Source organism: Pleurodeles waltl, chromosome 6, assembly GCF_031143425.1.
Source record: "Pleurodeles waltl isolate 20211129_DDA chromosome 6, aPleWal1.hap1.20221129, whole genome shotgun sequence".
Taxonomy (NCBI): Eukaryota; Metazoa; Chordata; class Amphibia; order Caudata; family Salamandridae; genus Pleurodeles; species Pleurodeles waltl.
The window spans coordinates 1,103,597,818-1,103,612,865 of NC_090445.1; the positions used below are offsets into that span (position 1 = coordinate 1,103,597,818).

Below are 15,048 nucleotides of genomic sequence, written 5' to 3' on the forward strand. Positions count from 1 at the left end.
CCCCATGGCCTTTGCAGTTTCAGTGTCCTTTTTTAATTTCTCTAATGTAGAGTTAACTTGTGGGCAAAACGTTTTTGTGTATCGAACGTCATATTTAATACTGCTTGTGGTACTTATGCCTTAAATTCAGCGCATCTAAGCCATGCATGCATCCTTATCAAGACACTAGTGTTAATGCCTCTCGGTGCTGTATCAGCAGCATCTAGTGCACACCGAATAAAATTATTAGCAATGGTCTGACCCTCAGACACAATTTGCTGGCCATGTTTACAATGTTCCTCTGGTACATATTGGAGGAGATCTTTCATCTCATTCCATTGAGCTCTCTCATATCTGGAGAGCAAGGCTTACAAATTGGCAATACACCAATGATTTGTGGCTTGCACAGCCTCTATCTTGCCTGCCGCATCAAGCTTTTTTTTACTCTCCTTATCTGGTGGGGGAGAGTCTCCAGTGGCCTGGCTATTAGCCTTCTTACTGGCAGTGGTAACCACTATGGAGTGTGGTGGCACTTGTGACCTCATAAACAGTGGGCCTGAAGGCACTGGCTTATATTTGTTTATCTACCCTAGGCATTATTATTCTGGAGGGGACGGGTTACTGGAAGGAGTCATCTGCATGGCACATCATTCATGAAATCATAGGGCAATATTGGGTGTGTGTATGGGTGGGGTGAGTGTGTCAAATAAGAAATCTTGTTCAATGGGTACCTTGTGTAATAAAAAATGATGGTATGCAGCCGCCCTAGCAATAACTTGTTCATAGCAGGTAGTGTCCTCTGGGGCTGGGAAGGGGGGGTGTTCCAGCGGAATACAGATCACTGTTAATAACTGGGGCTGGATCATACGAATCCCAGAGTGGATCCTGCTGTATGTCTTCTAAATAGTGCTCTGCAGATAATAGGGGGCCCTGTGGCATGAGATCTACTGCAGTTGGAGAGGCGGGAGAATGAGGAGGAGGACTAGGTGGAGGTGAAGAAGAAGGGGGCAGAGGACGGAGAAGAGAAGGATGAGTGGGTTGTTCTGTGGAATCAGTCTTCACCTCAGAAATTTTCTTTGGAGGTGGTGAGGTGTCCAATTCCTCTTGAAAACTAAGCTTCCTTTTAAAAGTTACAATAGGGGAAGCTACAATTCGCCTTGTGCCCTCTTGAATGTATATCTTGTGCTGCCTAGCGTCCATAGTCTCTAATATGGGCGGAATAGGTGAGGGCGTGGAGGGGCAGTGGTCTGGGTTCAAAGTCTATAAAGTAGTATGCTCTTTTGTTTTCAGTACCAAAATGTTCCAGTTGATTGACTTCTTTCGAGTCTGAATTCAGATCCGAAGATTCTGGGCTCGGAGCAGATGCCATTGGTATGGTTTTTTTACTGCTCGAAGTTCAGACCGCCATGGACGAGGTCGATGAGGAAGATGCAGCCGCAGTCATCATAATGTTCGGTGCCAAGCTGGTAGATGGGGCAATTAAACTTTCCTTCCAACACTGACCATGGTGTGATGGCAGTGGTGGTCCGGTGCCCTCAGTTTGGACTTTTTTCAGAATTTTTGTAAGCGGAGGTTGTGCCACTGCACTCAGGTTTGAGCCAATGTGAGTTCTTAATTCTCAATGTCGGAGTGGCTCTCTGAATCCAAACTTTGGAAGGAGACAGCTTCCTCCTGGCTGGGCTTCTCCTGCGCATGTTATTCCCCGAAAATATCTGGGGTGTCTTCTGGAGATCTGTGTGCCTTCTCTAACCTGTGAGCCCATCGATCTTGAAGAGTCTTTTTGGATGGAAACAATCAATACGCCTCACAAGTAGCCTTTTGATAATCAGGGGAGAGGCAAAGGTTGCACACACTATGGTAATTAGTGTAAGGGTTCCTCGAGTGGCACCGAGCAGAGTATAGAAACGGTGTCTATTCGATTAGTCTTGCATTCTTTTGGGCACCGTGGAGAGCGTGGGATTGAACAACAGACCCGACACGGTGGAAAGGTCAGTGCACAGACAGAAACCGCGATCGAAAGTACAATACCATCGAATATAGCAAAGTCAGGAAGAAAGTCTCAGACCGGAGCAAGTCAAAGACAAAGCGAAAGAACACATGTCCAAACCTGATGGCAGAGAGAAAACAATCCAACAAAGGACTCAATGTCCATGTGCAGTTTCACTGAAAAGAGGAGTCTGATCCCATGACTAAAGAAGATTATTCAAAGAAAAAACAACTTGCAATCCTCCGGACCAAACACTAGATGGCAGGAGCATGCAGAGCATGTGTAACTACAGCCACATTTCATCGAACAATAAGTTTCATCAAGGAACCAGACAGGAAATGTGACCCTCTGCCTACGATATAAATTTTTAAACAGTGTCTTCATCAGGTCATACAAACAAAGAATCAAGACTTTCTCATTTAGACAATGAAGGAAACTTCTAGTCTCACTACGTAGGAAGAATGACATTCTGCTGTCCTAAAAATGTTTAGAGCAAACATATTTGACTTGACAGACTCCTCATCCTGGCATGTGTCAATCTTAAATTCACTGCTGCTTGCAAGGAGAACTGTGCATGGTAACCAGTCATGGTTTAATTTAAATGTAACACAACAGGCACACTAGATACTGTTAGTTAGTATAAAGTTCTTCATGCAATGGGAACATGTACTTACTCTTACGGTGCATGGCCAACATCAGCGGGCGATCCTCCGAGTGTAGATACATGAGGACCGAAGTTCCAATCAAATCCTGTGGCAGATAACCTAACAAAGGCACAGCCCTGCAATACAAAAGCAACGATACAACCACTTATCAGAAAAATCAGCCAAAAGCAGTTGAGAAGTATGCTACAAAACTAAGAAAAGCTTTAGTTTGCAAATTATTTAGATCTGAAAATGTCTTGCTCCCTACTACTCCTCTTTTCCATTTCTGCCTAACCATGTTAAAACAATGCTCGCTGCAATATATTTTACCCCAGAAACGCCTCAGCAACAACAACCACTCAGGCTTTATTATTCTTGGCATTTTCAAAGAATGTCCCATTTCATCAAACTTGGAAGCTGCCAAAAAGAGTGATAAGTGTCTGTAATATTGAACTTCTTTGAACTATTTATTTTAAAAAAAATCATGAAAAAGTTATAATTGAAGGTTACCTGCCTTAGTGAAAACCATGTAAATATCATCTTGCTTTACAGATACCTTGATCATGGTGTGAAAGTGGCAGGTAAGAGAAAAGAGTTATGCAAGTGATCTTCACTCCAATATTCCGACAGTCTTCCTTACATATTTTGCTTTAGGAGACAATTCTTTTATCCCATTGCTGTGGAATACACTTCCAATTCACAATCACTCATCCATTTCTGAAGAAACTTTCAATTTTTTTTAAAAACTATACTATTGACTGAAGACACATTCAGCCTACACTCTGGTTTCTCTAGCTGAATTCACCAATTTGGAAGGAAAACAGGCTGATGTAGCTTTGTCAAGTAAGCCTCTTACAAATATTAATTAATCATGGAGAATGCTTTTTCTCTATTGCACATCAAGATCTATATTGGATTGTTAGGATCCCTTTTATGAACTAATATGACTTAATTACCTACTTGAAATATGGTTTAACCACACCACTCGACAATGGGCAGTGTGCAGGATTCTTGAGGCAAAAGAGAATCAGAAAGGATCTGAATAAAATTACTTCTTCAACCTCAAGACTGACGCTTTTGATCAATATTATGAAGACTTGACTCTGCCTTATAGGATCCAAATGCTAAAATGTCATATTTCTACAAATGTTGAATACCACTGTTCCATTTTATGCAAAAGTGCTTTTACTGCGGATAAGTCTTACCTATCATCTACTTCCAGAAAGCCACAGCCAGGCGTATGAGTGGTAGTGAAGATCCATTTATCTAATGGGATTCTGGGAGCTAAGAAACAAAAAAACTGTAGTAAATAAGAGTGCTCTCTCTAAAGACCAACAGAACTAAATAGTATTTTTGAAGCATATAAGACTGTATCTCTGTGTCTCCTGGAATAATATTACTTTTAACACTAAAGTCAGGTGATGGCTTTAAAGACCAGCAACCCAGCGAGACAATCAAACAAAATGAAGATTGAGTTGACACATGGAGTTTGCATTAATTTTTGTGGAAATCTTCCATTTCTTAAAATCTGCTTTTAAAACAGCCTTTCATGAATACTTTTCAAATGGTACACTGCTGCTGATACAAAAAGAAATAGAAAAATAAATACATCACTTTCAAACTGGAGGTATTTTGAAAACTGTGCCACAACTCAGGCTCTGAAGAACCGCTGTATCACCCTACACTAACCACCAAATCGCAGAGTTCCAGATTTTGTAAAGCTGTACCATCGAAAGCTATTCAACTATGTGGTACCTAGACTCACGTTAAGGTTATTCATCAACCAGGGCTGACAAAGTAGTCCCAGAGACCTATCATTGTTACTGATAAATGTGTATTGGCCTTGGTCAGGGTATAGGAGTAATATTTAGCCCTGTGTGACACTGTATTCAGTGCAAGGTATTCCTAGCCATTGCCAATTATTCTCTTATTTTGTCATGCATTAATGTCTTCTCTTTTCATAGGGTAAGCCATGTGTTCTTGTTCCTCAAGACTGACACAGGCTCCTTGTTTAACTTTTTGGGAACAGTTAAAACAGTATCTTGACCCACCTAGCAGTCACTCAATCAATATTTTTTCTCTCTGCAGTTCTCTGAGCCAGATAACGACCAATAAGGCTCTCGCTCAAATAGGCATATGATTTTCCCATGGGTGCCATATTGCTAAAAATGCGAGGTATGATGAAAGGTTGGTTGACTAGAATTCATCGGGCTCGCTGTAAAGCTGTTTCACCTACTCAGGGCAGGCACTCTTCACAGAGTCATTTATAAATAGTGGCGGAAATCAGGTGAGTGAAGAACAGCTGCCCGATCAATATGTGACTGACAAAGCAGTCCTAGAGACCTATCTTTGGCACTCATAAATGTGTTGGACTTTGTCAGGGTGTAGGAGTAATCTTTAGATCTGTTTGGCATAGTATTCAATGCAAGGTATTCCTAGCCATTGCTGATTATTTTGTTGTGCATTAATGCCTTCTCTTTTTATAGGGCAAGCCTTGTGTTCTTGTTCCTCTGGATTGAAACTGGCTCCAGGTTTAAGTTTTTGGGAACAGTTACAACAGAAACTTGACCCAGCGCATCAGTCACTCAATCAATATCTTTTTTTTTTACATTCAATGCATAGATATTAGGTAGAACAACATCAAAATCATCTGTTTATATATTGGGCTTGAGTCATGACATAAGGCATTCAATTCAAGAGAGCACAATAGTACTCAGCATGCAATGCTAATTACCTCCCATAATACAGCACTTATTCCATCATTAATAACATCATAATAATATCAATGTTATGTTTGCAGTAAACAAATTGACGAGGAAACTGTGCATTGACAAGTTATAGTTACCTTAGGGCACAAGTCATAGTTACTTCAGATAATTCTAACAGGTGGTTTTGTATGTCTAAAATGTGAACCTAACTATAAGGTTACTGTAACCTTCTGTAACCTTTGGTTTTTTAAGTGAATATATATACACACACACACACACACATATTTTTCCAAAGTTCTCCCCACAAAGAAGAGAGAGCACCACTGGCGAGTTGGCAGTGTATTTCTTTTTCACAGCATCAGCACCCCTACATATATTTTTATAGGTCTGTCGGTCTAACTGTGATTTATAATTTTATTATTTCCAGTAATCCACAGTGGCTGAATTCATCAGCAGGATATTTAGCTTCCCTAAACAAAATATACTTTTTGTCTTTCTTTAAATGCTGAGAAAAACACTTTGATAAAGACAGTTCTGTTCTCAGAGCGATAATCAGCACACCTGAGAAGCTCATCCTTTTAGTTTTATAACTGATCATATCCACACATCATTAATTATTGTCTGGATTGACTTATTTGTATTTAAATGGTCCACATCACTCCTCCATAGTCGCATTCAAGTGGCAAAGATAAAATCCTCAATGTATTGTGATGTACTCCCTTCCCTCAAAGCTCTTTCCTTGTACCGGCATTGTTCAACGTTCACACAGACCATACTGATGAGGAACTAAGAGAGTAACTGCTAAAACACTAATGATACAAGGATCTATTGCCTGTGAAAAAGAATGCAAGCTATATAACCTCGCTAACAGTGTAAAAGAAATTCCGAGCAGGATGCTGCATCAAACATGCAAATGAAGTCACCAAATCTATCCATTCAGAGGTGGTTGTTGGCTCTCACAGACCTTGGGATTTGCCCCATGCTAGTTAATATTGTGAAATCTTAGGTCAGTATAGGAGAAAAAGCTCCAACTCCATCTCCACATAAAAATAGTGTTCAAGATGCACATCTCCAGGTCCAACTACTGAGGAACGTAACAAATGTATTCACAAACTCTGATCTCAATCAATGGAGGCCTTGCTAATTTTATAAACTAGATTAATGTTCTCCTGATGGGTGTTCTAAAACCTGCTTTGCACCACTGAAGAAAGTACATCATTCAGCAGTGTGCTTGATCTTATTTCTGAACACACAATTCCTCTATAAGCTACCTTGTTGACAAATTCAAACCAAGAGATGCAAATCTCTCAGCAGCAAAGAGATTCTGTCCATGGAGATTCCTAAGCTGAAGAAGCAAAACAAGATGAGGCAATTTGTTTCTAGCCTAGAAGATATCTGGAATGAGCTTCTCAAGAATTGTTACAAACCTTTCCTCATCAAACTCTTGTGACAAAACAAAATGCTACTCTTCAAGAATCATCCACCATACCTGCTAACATTTGGGAAGGAGCTTTGAAGAAAAAAAAATGGGGGGACTTATTTTTCCCCACTAACTTCCTTTGAAGTGAATGCAACTTCAGGTTTGAGGCAGTGTTAGAAATAGAGACTCTGGCTGGCAGTCAGTGTGCCCTCTCTCCAAGCAAGGGAGATACTCACTTAAGGTAACCCCTGCTTACCCTCTTGGTAGCTTGGCACAAGCAGTCAGGCTTATCTCAAAGGCAATGTGTAAAGTATTTGTACCAACACACAGAGTAATATATATAAATAAAAATGGACACACCAGTTTAGAAAAACATACAATATTTATCTAAATCAAACAAGACCAAAACAACAAAAATCCAACATACACAATTAAAGTTATACATTTTTTAATAAAAAAGAGTCTTACTCCATAGAAAACAATGGATGGGTTGATGTTACACAAAGTACCTGCTTTGCACCAAAAATAAAGCAGCACGGGAGAGCGTGCATCAGAAAAGTCAGCGATGCTTCGATTCCTTACTCGCAAGTGAGGTCGCGTGTCGTTTTTTCTCCGGTCAGGTAGGCGATGCATCGTTTTCTCTCCTGCAAGAGAGCAATGCGTCGATTTCTGGATGGGTACCTCGGGTCAAGACAGGTTCACATCGATTTTGACGCTTAGAGACGATGCGTGCAAAATCAAGCCACACGGTGATGAGGACTGTATTGCGTGGGGCTTGTATTGATTTCAGCAGCCGCAAGCAGGTTTTGCATTGTTTTTCCAGACCCGATGCAGGTGATGCATCGATTTCCCAGCCACAAAGCAGGTGGTACGTTGATTTGTCAGTTGCGATGCAGGTTGTGCATCATTTTTACAGCAATGTTGCCCATGGTGCGTTGAAATTTTCCCCACACAACTCCTCTGCGTGGATTTCTACCTTGGCTACACCAGCTTCACCTTTCAAGGCACCCAGGGACTAATTACGGCACCACTTGGCAGGATAGGGGTCTCAGCAGAGAGTCCAGGTGCTGGCGGAGGAAGTCTTTGATGGCCTTGAGATTTCAAAACAAGAGGCAAGCTCAGTCCAAGCCCTTGGAGACATTTCAGCTCCTTTCTGTGTCACTGTCTAGTGGAGATTCACAAACAGCCCAACTGTCTGTCTCACCCAGACATGGATACACAAGCAGGCAGATCCACAGAATGGTTTAAGCAAGAAAATTCCCACTTTCTAAAAGTAGCATTTTCAAACTGACAACCTAAAAAGCAACTTTACCAAAAGAGGTATTTTTAAATTATGAGCTCAGAGATCCCAAATCCACATCTCTATCTGCACCCAAAAGGAAACTGTACTTAAAAGATATTTAAAGGCAGCCCCAAAGTTAACCTATGAGAGGGACAGGCCTTGCAACAGTGAAAACTGAAAAACGAATTCGGCAGTATTTCACCTTCAAGACATGTAAAACACATCAGTACATATCCTACTTTTAACATACATTGCACCCCTCCCATTGGGCTACCTAGGGCCTACCTTAGGGGTGATGTATATGTATAAAAATGGAAGGTTTGGGCCTGGCAGTTGGTACAATTGCCAGTTCGAATTGGCAGGGCAAAACTGCACACTCAGATACAGCAGTGGCGGGTCTGAGACATGTTCACAGGGCTACTCAGGTGGGTAGCATAGTCAGTGCTGCAGGCCCACTAGTAGCATTTGATTCACAAGCCCTGGGCACCTCTAATGCACACTACTAGGGACTTACTAGTAAATTAAATATGTCAATTATGAAACAGCCAATTACACATCCAGTTTACACAAAGAGCACCTGCACTTTAGCACTGGTCAGCAGTAGTAATTTGCCCAGAGTCCTAAAGCCAAAAAATACTGGTCAGAACAAAAAGGAGGAAGGAGGCAAAATGTTTGGGGGTGACCCTGCAAAAAGGGCCAGGTCCAACAGGCAGCTAACATAATGGCTTTTTTGCTTTAAAATTCAGGATTCTCCAGCCTGAATTGGAGAGTTTGGCAAGTATGACCTCAGTCAGAAGCCACATTCATAAGCCATCACAGCAACAGTAAGTGAATCTTAATACTTGGTATAATGCAAACTAAAACAGAGACGTCTGGTGCTTTGCTCCTGCCATGACCTTTTTATTCCTTTCACTCTCCACTTCTGCATGGTCCCGTCTGATGTACATCATGGACATGACTTGCTTCAATATTCCTACCTAAGTAACTAGCTTCTTACCTAAATATCTCCTTAACCCTCAGCTAAATCTCCTTATTTCATGATTAAGTACTCTCTTCCGAATGCTTGTGACGGTCCAACTTGTTTCTGATCCCTTCACACATTTACTCAAAAGCGGATCGTAGCATTTTGGTAACTCAAAATGCCATGTCATGTGGATACAAATTCTTCCTCATTCACCTACCCCTTTCTCTCTTGAATATTCTATGCCAGATGGCTGTATGTTACTACATAAACATGGACAACATTGACCTAAAACTACATCTATGCCAGATCATCAATAAAGTAAAGATGCATTTTTAATGCACTTAACCGTTACCCCACCCCACTACATGGACCATATCTATATTCACTTTAGTTTTTTTAAAAATAATTTCAAATATGTTCAATTATTTTATGTTAATGAATTATATTTTCTTAAATACAACTGTAACAATCTTTTTTACACGAATGTATTTGAGAGTACTCAATCCCCCTAAAAGATTTCTTAGAGGAAACAATAAGTCTCGGGGGAGGAGAGGAGTTTGACAATCCTTATTCTTTTTTCTTTTAGTTCAAATAAATAAGCTACTCTTGTTATTTTCTTTTAATTACCTAATGCCCTTTTAAATATTTATAGTTCTTCCCCTGTTGATGATGTGATCATGATATATTTGCTGCAGCACTGATGTAGTAAAAGGTACATAGTGACGCAAAGAAGTAGTGACATCAATGTAGTGATGTGATTCATATTTCTATTTGAAGTTTAAAACCTTTTTCAACATGTAACAACTGTTTGTGCTTTATGGGCAACTTTTCCCGATGTACCTGTCTTTGCCCATTGAAATAGCTGCATTGTTATTTCTTCCCCTTGTGTAAATAACTTGTCTGTCTTGGTCTGGACTCCTCACAAATCTTGCAGAACCTATGGCAGGTCTTTGCTTAAATTTCTGCTACTCCAAAGCCCTGTTCAGAGGCTGCTTCGTCTCTCACCTACTCAAACAACACCCTGATCACACTTCCATCCTCTGCCCTTCTTTCTGTCTACTTATTATTGGGATTACATTTGAATCTCTGCATACTAACTCTTCTAATGTTGATGGCATATTTGATTGTGTTTTATACCCCTGGTATTTTTTTGTATGGGCACACTCAGTGATTTCTAATCTCTTTTCTGCATAGCTATCTTACTGTTACTCTTTCTACAGGATTACAACACTGCATAGTACACTCACGTATAAAGCCTTTTGCGTTTTCTCTGGTTTGACTTTCCTTAATAATCATTTATTAAAATTCAGTATTAAATCTGTGGAGTCCATTGCTATAGATCCGTTTTTTTAGCGTTTGCTTAGCGTTGTGATCTCCCTTTGGATCTGGTCCATGCTGTATACAATTGAAAAATTAAATCAATTCTATCAAATGGTACATTAGCTGTGTCTTCTTGGAGAACACATCCATTCTGCACATAAACATCCAAATGTATAACATACCTTATCACAAAAGTGGGTTGGGATACCCACTCCCAGGAATGCAGTTAAAAAGACCTGCACCCCTTCACTATAAAATAGGTAGCCATTAACCCTCCAGCCTTCACACTGCCCTGTTAGAGGGTAGTTGAAATCTCCCACTTTGAACGAGAGTGCATATTGACCAAGGTCCAATACTCAAGTGTAAGAACACAAAATATGGAGTTACCACAGTGAGCTCAGATTATTGAATCCACTACTTGCAGTCAAGAGTGAACATCACAAAAGGTAAGTGGGAACAGAGTGGCACAGTTTCTTTTGTCATACAAGGTATTTCATCCTGACTCCTTGTGCAAAGAGGTGAATGCTGCTCCAACAGGAGTTTTACAGTGGTTGATAGGAGAATGTTGTTCCTATAATGGGCGGATATGTGGACTTCTACAATGATTAATCTGTAGTACGTGACTTTGACTAGTGTGACGAGGTTTCTACATGTTCAACAGAAGCTTTATGTTTCATGAGATCACCTAGTAGCTGAACTTTCCAACATTTTCTTTGTATGGATAGCTGCAAGCAAAATAGTTTGTATACCAGGCCACACAAGTCTTCAGTTTTTTGCTGTGAACTTTCACTGGTGAAGGAGAGTTATAAATTCATGAGTGGGACATGGTATCAAATGTTTTTGCTTTACATTATTGGTGTGGAAACCTCTGAAGAAATGTTTTTTGTTTGGTGGGTTTTGTGTGGCCTTTACAAATAATATGCCTTCAGTGGATGAGGATGAGAACAGTTGTGTGGTTTGACGAATGAAGTGTCATTGAGAGGTAGCATTCCACTGTTTAACTGGAGATGAAGACCAGATTGAAATTATTGATTCTGGAGTGAGTCGGTTAGTTATGTAATGTTCCTTAGTCTCAAATGCACAGACTGCTTCCTTTCATATTTTTTCTAGGAATGTATGTCAAAATATCGAGGTCAATAATATATAGCTACCCATATCGACCCCAGAATATCAACTACCAACATATAGGAAAGGTAAGTATATACAGGGAAGTACAGATTTGCTAATGTCTAGTCTAGTCTAGGTATCTTGGCAATGTGTTTCTACTCAATACCATGTAGTTATTTCAAGTGAAGATCAATATTAAAAACTCAGTTAATGGAGGATCCCTTTGGCAGGTAATAGTTCCCTTAACAACGTAGTGGGCATGAGGTTCCGCACACATGTGGTAACAAACAAAGAGAAGAATTAATGAAAATATACAATAATATAATATTAACAGGTGATGAGTACCACAGAGCCGAAAGATCCTTTTGTGACATTAGGTTTATAATTTGACAGATTGCGCTTATATTTTGCAACCCTCACACAATTTCAGGGAAGTACAAGACAAAAACATATTTACCTAAAATACAGTGTACATTTATGATCCCACTCAAGCCACCATGGGGAAGGGTAGTGGGGGGTAGGATTTTAAAAAATCCAGCAAAGAGAAGTTCAGACCAGATTCTACAGCAGAGAGCAGCTAGGTGTTGCCACAACTACTCTATGAACAACTTGCTTTGGGAAGACAGGTTAAGGGCTCAAATAAATCTCTGCTAATTCTGATATGCAATTATCTGCAAACCTTTATTTGGCCAATTGCAGACCTTCCAACTTACACAGTGCCACTGTATGTCACATGACATTGGCTCCCTTCACACGGTCATCTAGTGAGGAGCCTCATAGGAGGGAAAGCAGCTGGAAATCATTGCGAGGGTTTTTGTAGCTGTTTTTGGAAGCTCTCAACTACCAAAGTCAATTTGGAGGGGGGGTGAAAACACCACAGGACATCGGTGACAGCAGCCTCAGCAAGCTTTTTGTTTTATTTTCGTTTATTTTTGGAAGAGTGAAGATTCTTGGGTGAAGTGGACATAAGTACCTCTTAGGATATAGTTTTCAGCACGTGGCCCACCCCTTCAAGGCCTTTCCCTCTCCACACACGTTTACATATTTTTTTAAGTTGGCATGTTGGTGTTTGTTACAATCCGTGTGTGAAGTTTGCACTATAAAACGATCAAAAGGATCAAAATTAGCATTTTGTGGGGGGCCCATCTTACTTAAGAATGACTGCCATTGAAGTACTTCACACAGTGATGTGAGCTTTATATTCCCTCTAAATAGCAAAAAAACAACCAGTAGTCTTGAACCAACTGTTTTGGAACTGTTACAGCTTTCTGGGACTCACGCCTGCACTTTGTGTTTTTTCTGCCACAATCCATTTATAAGAGTCGTTTTTAAAGAGGAAAAAGGGTTGCTACAGTAGCCCAAGATAATGAAAGGAATGAGGATTGAATTGAACAGGGCATTTATGTAGTCAAGAAGTGGCAAGGAAATCCTTCCCAAAGAGCCTGTCAAGAAAATTAGTGTCTGTTAGTAATGTTTTTCTAAACTGCGTTTTATCCATACCTTGCTATAAAGCTGTGGATCTAGTGAGTCCATAGCTGGCCCCATATCTAGGATCTTTCCCACTGTCTTAACCAGTTTTGATGACTGATGCTGAAAGAAGCAATCTGAGATTCCTGGTGAAGTACACTGTGTCACAAACTTTATAGTGTGCCAACGGCACTTCCATCAATGTGCATTCTAGATCTCCAAGAAAGTTTTGAACTTAATCTATGGTCCAGTGGAAGCAAATGGAGGGATTTAGGGACAGTGGTGCACAACCCTTCTTGCTGACTGGTTTTCTACTCTAAATAATTGTTTGAATTAATGCAGTCATGACATCATAAGAGATCTAGTAAACTCTTTTCATCCATTGTGGTGTGAGAATGGTGATTACCTTATGATGCATGTTCAGTTGGAAGTTGCTCCATGGGGGATAAAAAGGGATAAAAGTTAAGTATCTTTACATTTTCAAGCAATCTTAATCATTTTAAATCTGCATTGATACAAAACACTATTGTTAACGCTCAGATAGCATCAGTATGTAGTGCACTCTGGGATACTTATCTGCAACAAAAAATTGATGGCCGATCCCATCAAAAAATCAAACAGACCATTCCCCCAAATGAAGGGATAAAGCTGCATGACATGTACTATGCCAGTACAAAGAATCTGCAAGAAGTCTCAATTTCATAGAAAAGCTGCTTTGGCTGGCACGCATACCTAGGTTAACTGTCAAGAAGAGGTAGAGAGCACACAGAAAACATAAGACCGTGCAATGGATAACAGTCCAAGGACACAATGAGAAGCTATTTGTGCACAGATTTCGTCAACAACAAGGAGACTACTGGGTGATGACTACATTAACAAAGTATATGTCAAATACAAGGGCAAATGTGTTCAAATCATAAAACCAGAAGACAGGTTGCTATGAAAACAACAATACTAGGCCAGTGGGTCCCTCCTGAGAGTTAAGGAGACACAACTGACATCTCCCAGCCATCTGGTCTCAGGGCTGCATTAAATTCACTAATGTGCTACACTTTGTCACTATGTGTGAGGACAGGTCTAAGGCATCCCTCTTGCTTAAAGGGTTTATCCCTAACACCCTCTCCACACCTAACCACAGACAACAGGTTGTGTTTGTATCAGTTGCAACTGGGTATGCATTTCCTATATATGACAGACTAAATAGTTTATGTCGATGAAGGAGAAGTTGCCAGCCTAGTTAGTACATGCAGTAAGGTGACTACTCTCCTGCACATGAATACTGAGCTGTCTCTCAAAATACCTTTGCAGCCACCAGGGTCAGTTGAAGCTCAGTGTGGCAGTGTGATTTGAGTTGGCTCAGCTGTGTACTGCCATTTATTGCACTCCACTAGTTACCGTGTAAAAATGTACAAGCAGCTTCACAAGAATGAGACACCGGCCCTTGAGGTACGTGATATATTTTCTTGGAGTATAAAATATAAAAACTTTGACATTTAAGAGCCCAGAACTTCATTCAGAGCTCATGCTGCAGGCACACTGGTTGCCAGCACACTGACAGCCTCACGTAGAGCACACCAGACCTACATGGCTGGTGGTTGATGGATAGCTGCATTTGTTGTACTTGTCAATGTGCCACTCAACATGCCACAAATAAACTCACTTACAAGCTGGAACTGTCACACATAAGCAAACAGAAAACTTGGCTGCCATGCACTACTTCTTCTCCTGCTGCTCATCTTCCCTTAATTTCAAAAGTTACCTTGCGATCCAATCTGCCCAAGACAGCTTGCCAGTATCACCCAACATTGTATTCTGGACAGGCTCCACCACACCTGCTGCTTTTGTGGATGGATCTGCAGGCTGCTTCTGCATAGCAGTGAGCTTGGTCGCATTGTTTCTTCTTAAACCGCGCCTCACTTTTGTCTGCGTGTCCCTTCCTTCGTCTTGCAGGGGGCTGATTGAAAAGCACCTCATGGCATTTTCCTCTCATCCATCCTTAAGTGTGCTCCTTGCTCACCTAAACTTGTGATGCTTCTCCTTGTATATTTTGAACTGCTCATCATATTAAGACCGACCTTCACTTCTATTACCATTGTACAATTTGCAGACATTCTCTGCATACTTTGGTAGCTCAGACACAAAATATGGCCTCCCCTCTTATAATATGTGC

The 15,048-nt window shown here is 40.6% G+C and overlaps 1 protein-coding gene across 2 annotated transcripts in view; it reads right to left on the bottom strand.

The window, feature by feature from the left end:
* PER3 (period circadian regulator 3) overlaps positions 1-15,048 on the bottom strand; it is a 476,770-nt gene that overhangs the window by 273,406 nt on the left and 188,316 nt on the right. For both annotated transcript variants that reach the window (XM_069240206.1, XM_069240207.1), the window contains exons 9-10: positions 3,816-3,894; positions 2,641-2,747 (exon numbers count right to left, since the gene is read on the bottom strand). In XM_069240206.1, the coding sequence (XP_069096307.1) occupies positions 2,641-2,747; positions 3,816-3,894 (186 nt within the window). The remainder of the gene's footprint in view (positions 1-2,640; positions 2,748-3,815; positions 3,895-15,048) is intronic.